Source organism: Barbus barbus (assembly GCF_936440315.1).
Source record: "Barbus barbus genome assembly, chromosome: 3".
Classification (NCBI taxonomy): Eukaryota; Metazoa; Chordata; class Actinopteri; order Cypriniformes; family Cyprinidae; genus Barbus; species Barbus barbus.
In genome coordinates, this window is record NC_136731.1 from 11,053,639 (window position 1) to 11,063,812 (window position 10,174).

Consider the following 10,174-nt stretch of genomic DNA (forward strand, 5'->3'; position numbering starts at 1 on the left):
TAATGTGACGTACACGCTTATTCTGAAGCAGCCCTTAATGTCGATCATGGATCAAATCGATCCGCCATAGCAAACAGCGAATATTTGTGCTGTTTAACGCATTTGAAACATTGTGTTTTCCTCAGTGCATAACTGATACGTCACAGGTATATTTTTTACATCTGTAAATGTCAGAAAGCAATGCAAATATATCCATTTAGCTGTCAGGAGTGGGCGGGGCTTATGCGAGAGAACGAGCGCTGCGGCGCGCATGCGCGCTACACAGACAGAGCAGAATAGAATACTAGCGCAAGAATTCTGAATAAAATATACATTCTGCTAAAATATTTGTTGTTGGACATTAAATGTGACACATAGAATTTTACTACATATAAGTGTATTTTTATGATAGCAGCAACTGTTAATCACTAGCTCAAATGAGTTAAATGTGTGTTCCTCTTATCAGTTAAAATGTACTCTGATTTCTATTATAAATTTACATTTTTAATTCAGTGATTTTAACTTTTGATTGTGTTTGTATGCTTTAATGCTTTAAAGAGACATTTTAGATTGTAATGTTTTAATGTTCTAATAACCATAAAAGGTACAGCTGTCATAAATTCAGAGAGAAAGGCTGCATGGCTAGAAACTGCTGATCAACTGCATGCACAAGTAGCTACAATGTTAAAATGTCATTCGCCTACATTTTGGGCACAATACATTAAATACAGTTGGTTGTAGCCTATTTTTTATTTATTTGATTATTTAAGGTGTATTTTCTGTATACTTTTATTTTTGGACCGATAATAAATTAAACTGACTGTATGTGAGAGAGTCAGTGGTAATATGGATGCGTTCCTATTGGTCAGAGTTAGAGGAGCTCAGCTTAGCCTGACAGTTAGCCTGCTCCGGACCAGGTTAGTTTGCCAGCATAAGTTGCCGGGGTAACTGAGTTTGAACTTTTTTAAGTTTGATTTATGAAACCGAATCTACCAAAAATAAGCCTGACTAACCGAAATAAGCCTGTCTTATACTCTAATCTTGGTTTATGGAACAGCCCCCAGGTAGTCACCTGTAAAAATAAATAAATAAATGCATGGCGACAGCTTTGCCATTTGTCCCTTCAGTTTATAAGCTTTTTTTTGTAAACCGTACCCTCAATTTTTAAATCCGTACCCACAAATTCAAAATCAGAGCTCAGGTTTAATCGTTTACATAGCTACGACTATCAGGGTAAGCAAATATATCCGTGTAGCTTTTAGTAGGCAGGAATTATTGGAACGTTGGAGTGGAAAAATAAGCCTGGATGAATGAATAATAGTGTAACGTGCTTGGTGCAAATGCACTTATTATAATTACAGTAATTACAGAAAGGAAATTCAAATTCATACATGTTGGCAGGCAGTTTTTTGTGCACACACTCTGAGATGGAGTGGAACGCCGACAAGTAGGCCTAGCCACCTTATTTTCAACGTGGAAGTAAGCTATTTTCTGTGAATGAGTGAGACTTCTGGTTTATTAGACACACCAGTATGCAGTTTGCATATTCTCTAGTCTAAACCTTTAGAAAGCAAGGGAAGTTTGCTAAATAGTTTGTCAAACAATTTTTAAATGAATAAATGGATTTCTTCACATATAAACTGATTAGGTTGTGAGATGTTTTGGATGTGAAAATGTTTTTGAGTACACTTCTTAAACCCACACAAAAGAATCATGTAAAAACCCAGTAAACTTTAGAACAAAACATGAAAACATGAATATGATAACATATGCATAACACTAAATTGAATAATACTATCTCATACAGGTTTTTTTTTTTTATTCATTAAACATTTTCTTTTAATTATAGTTTGTATTAAACATGGACCATTATTTTATTTAGATAAAAATAATGGGCCTGCTATTGTAGGCTTATTTATTAAATGTAAGCATTTTAAATTTAAAACAATTGCAAACTTGGTGCTTAATGAAAAATTGTGTTTACCAATCTATGCAAATGTATGTTAATGTAGAGACAAAGTAATTAGTTTAATCACTGTCTGTCTTTTGAGCATATAGTGTTAAATGCTATATAAATTCATTATAATTTTAAAATGTACATTTCAGATACATTTTCTAATTTGATCTATACACAACAAAAATTGTACAGCTCGGTGGAAACAAGTCAATACTGACTGCTCAATAGAGTAGAAGTCCCGAAAGTCGCCCTTCATTTGCATAAAATTGAAGGATTCTGAACTTTGTTGCGTTGCTGGACATACCCCATCCGGTTGCTATCGCTTGCTGTCGCCGGAAATCTCTCCATTGAAATGAATGGGATCGTGTAGCTTTGTCGATGGGTGTCGCTTGTAGTGTGACAGTGAGGGTGAGGGACGGTGATGTAACCGGTGTTACTACAGTTGAACGATTGGATCAGGCTGACAGAGCTGATGTGATTGAGTGGAGGTAGAGACTAATTTGCATGTTCATGTATCCATGTATACTAAATGAAACAAGGGCGTAAAGCAGGGGTGTCCAATCCTGCTCCTGTAGGGCCGATGTCCTGCAGAATTTAGTACCACCTCCAATTAAACACACCTGAACTAGCTAAACAAGGTCTTACTAGGTATATTGGACACTGTAGGACTGTAGGAACATAATTCCTCCCTTGCTCCACCCTAGCATAGAGTTACATTCAAGCTATTTTAAGGCATGAAGGAAATATTTTCAAAGAAAAAAAAAAACAGTTTGTCATTTTAATGTTCAAAAATGACTTTTGAAGGATACAATTACTGACTACAGGGGGGACTTTAAAACTCTTTTCACAGGAGTTCAATAAAGAACACACAAAAATAAAATAAAAATTATTGCACTGATCAAAAATAATACTCCTCCAGAGTAAATACACAAATTATTTGAAAATTGCTTATTTTTCTAAACCTTTTCCCACACTGAAAACCACTAGAATTTCTATGCAGAATGAGTTTGCAAATGGCGCTTCAGGTCTCTTTTATACATGAAACTCTTCTCACACTGAAGACATGCGAAAGGCTTCTCTCCAGTGTGAAGCCTCATGTGAATGTTAAGGTTTCCTTTAAGTGTGAAACTCTTTCCACACTGAGGGCAGGTGAAAGGCTTCTCTCCAGTGTGAACTCTCATGTGGCTATCAAGAGATGCTATGTTTTTGAAGGTTTTGCTGCAGTGTTGGCACATGTATGGTTTCTCTCCAGTGTGAGTTATTACATGATTCTTGAGGTGTTTCCTGTCTGTGAAACTCTCTCCACACTGCAGACACCTGAAACAGCTCTCGCTGGAGTGAGTCCTCATATGGTTATTCAGGCTTAAATGATATCGGAAACTCTTTCCACACTGAGCACAAACAAACGGCTTCTCTCCAGTGTGAGTCCTCATGTGGGCATTAAGGGTTGGTTTGTGTGTAAATCTCCTTCCACATTGTGGGCAGGGGTAAGGCTTCTCTCCATTGTGAATTCTTACGTGGCTTCTAAGGCTTCCTTTTCGAATAAAACATTTTCCACACTCTTGGCATGTGAAAGGACTCTCTCCTGTGTGAATTCTCATGTGGATTTTAAGGCTTCCTTTTTGAGTGAAACTTACTCCACATTGCTGGCAGGTGAAAGGGTTCTCTCCATTGTGAATTCTCATGTGGACTTTAAGGTTCCCTCTCTTGTTGAAACTTTTTCCGCAGTGTTGACAAGTGTAGGGCTTCTCTCCAGTGTGAATTCTTATGTGGACTTTAAGGTTTCCTTGTTGATAAAATGTCTTTCCGCAGTGTTGGCAGGTGTAAGGCTTCTCTCCGGTGTGAATTCGCATGTGCACTTTAAGATTTTCTTGTTGATCAAATCTCTTTCCACAGTGACAGCAGGTGAAATCACTTCCGGTTGTGTTCTTTCGAGCTCTTTTTTTGGACAAAATCTTTTCAGTCTGTGAGCAATTTTCTTCAGTTTTGAAATCGCAATATTCCTCATGCTGATTTTTGTCTTCTTGACTCTCCTCTTTCAGCACCATCGGGTCTAATGTGAATAAAGACAAATACAAGTTTACCCTAGTTTAATGGCAAAATGCGTCAAAACGTTTAGACATTTATACCATCAAAACTAATTAAAAGCTTTGAATTGCCTTGTTCCTCAGTACTTTTGCAAACTTCTATTGTGTTATAATCCATCACGTTCATTATGATATCAAAAATGATGGCCTGTGGATAATACTTTGACTATTGAAGTAGTGTAACTGGATTCAGACCAAAGTATTCTTCAAATCACGATTATGGTGCGTCAGTCAGTTCAGTTGTACCCCAAAACACCTCTCCCGCTCTGCATTGAATTGGTATCCAGTAGGGCTGGGCGATTCTTTTGATTTTTTTCAATTAATTCGAATTTTAAGACCATTGAATTTCTTAAATCAAGGTATCGCAATTTTTTATAAAACAAAATAAATAAAATTAAATACGTTATCATTGCACCAATGGCATAAATAAGAGACGATATTGTCCGACCATATGATGGCGTGTCTAATTAACCACTCACGCGTAAGAGCATGAACGTAATAGGCTATAGGATGGCTCTTCACATCAGGATGACCTTGTGCCAAAGAAAGGTAGTAACGTTTCCTCTGTGGTTTGGAAATAGTTTGAATTTGAGAGGTCAGACGTTGAACAAACTTATGTCAAATGCAGAATATGCTGAAAGTCCATTGCAACCGGCAGTGGTAGCACCACTAATTTATTCCAACATCTGCGACAAAGACATCAAATGCTCAAAGTTAAGAGATGAAACAGGCCTAGTCCAAGTGTAACAGCTCTACCAAAAATTGTAAAACACCAGATGTCATTAGCGGTATCATTTTCGAATGCCATTCCATACGACAAAAAGGCCCCCCCGATGGCAAGAAATTACAGATGCTGTGGCGTTTCATATCGCTAAGAACATGGTTCCCATATACATCATCGAAAAGTCAAGGTTCATAAAAATGCTACACACTCTTGATCTAAGATACAAGTTGCCAAGCCGCAAATATTTCAAAGACGTAGCTATTCCCCAAATGTACACTGAAACACATGAAAAAGTAGCGGAGCAGCTTGAGAAGGCATCTTGACTGCTGTCCTGTGGAGTCATTATGTTGATGCAGAATGGAAACTGCTAAGTTTTTGCCTTCAGACATGTTATTTTCCTGAAGATCATACTGGAGAAATAATTAGTCAAGGGCTTAAAGATGCACTGGCTTCTTGGAAGCTTGTGGAGAATCGACAAGCGTGCGTGACCACTGACAGTGGAACGAACAAGGTGAAGGGCTGGACCCATCTTCACAATGCCATTGGTATGTATGATTAAAGGTGCCATAGAATAGAAAACTGTATTTACCTAGTTGAATAATAAGAGTTCTGTACATGGAAATGATATACCGTGAGCCTCAAACGCCATTGTTTCCTCCTTATGTAAAAAGACCACTGAAAAATAGACGAATCAGAACATAACACCGACTGTGATGTTACAGTCAGGATCACTAATAGTTGCACCCCCAACATTTGCATATAACCGCCCATTTTCTAGGCCATCGTAAGTTCTGCAGGTATTGTGAAGAAACAAGCGAGGACAACAGTGAAAATGGCAGATCATGGAAATAAATGTTATGTTCCAGGCTGTGCAGGGATGAGTTGGTGTCTGTATTCAGAAAGGCACGGAAAACAAATAACGCGTGCTAATAAAATAACGCGAGCCACTAAAGGGACATGGTCAGCTTCGTGCTAGCGGTAGACTGTTACATTACAGTACATAAGATTTAACTTCCCACATAAACAGAGTAAGGAGAGATGACTGAAGATGATGGCGAATGATTTACAGATCCTGGGCACCACTGACAAGCATCTGATCTTGTGAAATGTGTGGTAAGAACTGCCGCTGCATATATTCATTCTAGGGAGAAATCCTAGGGTTGTAAATGTACATGTAAAACCGTTTCTGGAGATTTTTTGCCCTTACCTAAGCCACATACCTTCTATGTAGATATCAGAGAACAATATTAAATACTGTATCAATGCATGCTATAGCACCTTTAATAATGAAAGCAATAAAATCACAGTTACTCAGACGTTAATTTTTATTTCATTAATAACTGAAATTATGATTATTTTCAGTATGCAAGTTTCAGTATGCAAGAAGGTTGTAAGTGCGTTTTCCTTCAGCTGGAAAAAAGAGAAGAGATCTTGCATCTGTACAGGCTGACATCGGCCTAGCTTCTCATCAGCTCATTACGGAGACCCCCACCAGGTGGGGTTCAAGACAAAAGATGGTCGAGCGGGTTTTAGAACAGGAGAAAGCCATAGCTCGGGTCCTTGGCAACTTGTTCCAACGTGGCAAGACATCGATGTCATGGAATCCATAAATAACGCTGTAAGTCCTCTGCAAGAGTTCACTGATGCATTGTCGGTGAAGCAAATGTGTCTCATACCTCAAACCAGTGCTCCATCTCTTTAAAAGTAGCATTCTACGAGCACAAGACGATGACACAGATTTAACAAAACACATCAAAAGTACAATAATGCAGTACCTCAACTGCAAATACAATGACCCTGTCACAGATTAACTCCTCAGCGTAGCTTCTCTGATGGATCCCAAGCTCCGTACAACTTACAATGACCATGACAAGTTGGAGGGAATCAAGCAAAAAGTTGTTAAAGAGCTGACATCTTTGTTGCCAGACAAAAATCTTGAGACAACAGTTCAGAGGACTCAGGACGTGGAACAGGAAGAACAGAGAACAGAAGCTGGGGCTATGAGGAAGAAAACCTTGGCAAGCTTTTTTAAGACAACGGCACCAGCACCACGACCTGTCATTCAATCAGAAAACATCAAAGTCAAAGCTGAGCTAACAGTAGGGCTGGGCGATATATCGCATGCGCATCTCGTCAGTAAAGCCGGTTCCTTGATTAGTGCTAAATCACCTGATTTCAAATGGAGCAGCTTGTCAGTGAACTACGTCTCCGTGTATTAAATGCTGCTCCATTTGAAAACAGGTTGGAGATTTAGCACTAATCAAGGAACAGGCTTTACTGACGAGATACGCATGCGATATATCGCCCAGCCCTAGTTAACAGCCTATTTGATGTCTCCTGATGTAGATTCAGACACAGACCCACTTCACTGGTGGAAAGCTAATGAAGCAGTCTTTCCCAGGCTTAGCAAACTTGCAAAAACATCTGTATTCTCGCAAGCAGTGCCCCTTCTGAGAGGGTGTTCAGTGCAGGTGGGAACATTATAACCGGTCATAGAGCATCTCTGAAGCCTGAAACAGTGGCCAGACTGGTCTTCCTCTCAAGAAACCTGTAAAGAACAACTACATTTGACTTAACAACATGTTTTTTGTTTGCATGATGGTCTGCAAAGTGCTGTTAGTTTCTTTTTTACAAACATGTACTGTTAATAATGCTACTGGTGTGAATTTGCTTGGCTTTTTGAGTCCATGGAGGCAGTTAGTGCTAGTTATTTTCATTTTAAACACAGTATTGTTTTAAATACTTGAAGGCACACTAATGTAATGTTCAAAAGTTGAAATAAAGGAGTTAATGTTTAAGTATTATTGTTATTTTTTACCCCATGGTATTGAGTACCGTGTACTTTTAGTGGTATCGTGACATCCCTACACCACACCGTGTTTTATAACTACCTAAAAGCAAACTTGAACATAAATCAGCATGATAAGATCTACATTAAATGACAAAAACCATCTTTGGGAAAAAAAATGATTTGAAGTGACATTTGATTCTTTAGTTTGTCTCGCGTCGCATGAGATCACATGGAGAGGGTGGGGTTTATGACCTATATTACACGTGCATGTGACCCATTCCAAGTCAAATAAAGCCTCTTATAAGACATTAATGAAAACCAACCTGTTTGTGTCTCACTATCTTCATGTTTGACTGCGAATGCTTCTTCAATCTTCACGTCTTCACTCTCCTCTTTAATAAACGCCATCTTTATAATAGTGTGTCACGTGGATCTCAGCTGCTTCACCAGGAGTTTTTCTCTGTGTTCAGACACTCTGTGTAAGATGAGAATAATTAACAGAAAGAAAAATAATTCAACTACTGCATCAGCTCCATAGTTCAGTAGTCAGTGCACTGGTCAGAGGGATAGTTAATGGCTCTGAATGCCATGATTAACCCCTGAAAAATACAAAATAAAGAAGAAATAAAGACAATCAAAAGCATCACTACTAATTAAAGAACACAGATTATATAGAAAGTTCATATGTTTTAAATTATATTGAATATTACACTTTCATCAACTTCTGCAGCTGTCATCACACATCTGTTTTGAGCAGGTTTCTCTCATCACTAGCTGCCAGAGAGCAAGTCGTGTTTACTATAAACTGATTCACGATATAAGACTAACACGTTCTCTTATTCACGCGCGCATGCATTAAAATATGAATGAATCGCTGGCAGTGTATTGAATCGATGTAAACAGCACAAACGCTTGACACTCAACCCTGTCTTCAGCCGAATCACACGGACACAGTGCGGCACAAACAAAAGACGTCACGACGCCACACCAAAATAAAAGTCCTTCCCACAAAAACACACTACTAATACATCACATGTCGGTATATCATTTTGAGAAAAGAGTACGTTCAAGCTCTATGTAAGCTATGTTTCTTACAGTAAAACAGAAAAGCAATCTGAATGTTTTTAAATAGCTGGGAGCCTGCAAAAACAATATTAGACAACAAGCATACAAGAAGGGAATTATTATATAAATCGTAACACTTTATAATCATAACTGCACGCTATGAATCATTAATAAAGCGTCCTAACATTAATAGTCATTAGTAAGCAGTTTATAAATACAGCTATAAATGCATTGTTCTTGATTTATAAGCATATCTATTACAAAGGAGATTTAAAGGCTCAGTTATCTTCCTAACAGAAAAAAATAAAGAAACACAACATAGAGAGAGATATAGAACTCAGAAATATTTATTTCAAGATGCAAAAAAATGAAATTGCAACTACACTTGAATTTTTTATTTTTTTCTATGAAATTGCAGTTTTTTTTATCAAGTGTACAGTTGTTCAATTGAATTTTCTTTGCATCTTGATAAAATATTTTTGTGTTCTTTATCCCTCTGTGTTGTGTTTGGAAGATAAATGAGTCTTTAAATCTCGTATAAATAGTCCTCGCTTTAGATGAGCTCACAAAAATAGATGCCTGGCAACTACTAAATGTTTTATAACTACCTGACTTAATCATGAATTACAGCAGGAATATGTTAATAAAGCATTTATTAACACACTGAGCAACTATTATCATGCGTCTAAATAATTATAAATGTACATTTAAATAGTTTATTAATCACTTACTTACACTTTCTAAATGATCTTATGAACCACTGACAAGTCCTAAATAACTGGTTTGTAAATAACGTAATAATTTAGAAATGATAAATTGATCATTAATAAAGCATGAAAATACAATTATTAAACATTATAGATTTGGCTTTGTATATGAAGGGACACGCTGCACAGGGACACAGATGAACTTAAGGTTTTAATTTTCTGTAAAGCTGCTTGCAACAATTTGCATAATGAAAAGCGCTACACAAAATATTTCCTTTCTTTTAGCCTGGTCATCCTAAAAACCTCCCCATGGAGGTTGGCCTGTCATTCATAACCAATAAGGGTCCCAGTGTTCCTCAGATCATTAAACTGCTGGACTGAGAGGACGACACAGACCACTGCGTCATGGTCGTGGAGCGGCACATGCCCTGCATGGACTTGAAGTTTCATGAAGCTCCACAGAGGATCTGCAGCCAGCGAGGCATGGAGACATCAAACCTGAGAACCTGCTGGTGAACCAGAACACCCTGGAGGTCAAACTGATCGACTCAGAGTGCAGCGAGTTCATGAAGTTTTCAGTGTTATGAGATATTCTGTTAATTATCTCACAGAAACACATCCTATATGTATTCAATGTGAATGTGTATCAGTTTTTAGTGGCACAAGAGCATACTATCCACCAGAAGTCATCCAAAGCTAATGACAGTGTGGTCACAAGGGATAATCCTGTTTGAAATGGTGTATGGATATTATCCCACAGACAACGACCTTCACAATCAATTAGAGCAAAATCAGAATGCTGTCAGATGATTTGTGTTTGTCTGCAGTCTCATCCTCAGCAGAGACACATTCTGAACAAGATGC

At 37.9% G+C, this 10,174-nt stretch overlaps 1 protein-coding gene and 1 long non-coding RNA gene across 2 annotated transcripts in view; one reads left to right on the forward strand and one right to left on the reverse strand.

Moving 5' to 3' along the window:
• Positions 1-3,422, forward strand: part of LOC306855355 — a 1,003,769-nt gene extending 1,000,347 nt beyond the window's left edge. Inside the window, exon 3 of the long non-coding RNA XR_013782930.1 lies at positions 1,044-3,422. This is a non-coding gene — a long non-coding RNA (uncharacterized lncRNA). The remainder of the gene's footprint in view (positions 1-1,043) is intronic.
• LOC306855265 (uncharacterized protein) lies at positions 1,803-8,498 on the reverse strand. The gene is made up of 3 exons (XM_079393823.1): positions 8,249-8,498; positions 7,862-8,013; positions 1,803-3,989 (listed from the first exon to the last, which is right to left on the reverse strand). Exons 2-3 carry the CDS (start codon positions 7,944-7,946, stop codon positions 2,929-2,931), a joined length of 1,146 nt encoding a protein of 381 aa, XP_079249949.1. The 5' UTR covers positions 7,947-8,013; positions 8,249-8,498; the 3' UTR covers positions 1,803-2,928.
• Between the last annotated feature and the right edge of the window lie 1,676 nt (positions 8,499-10,174).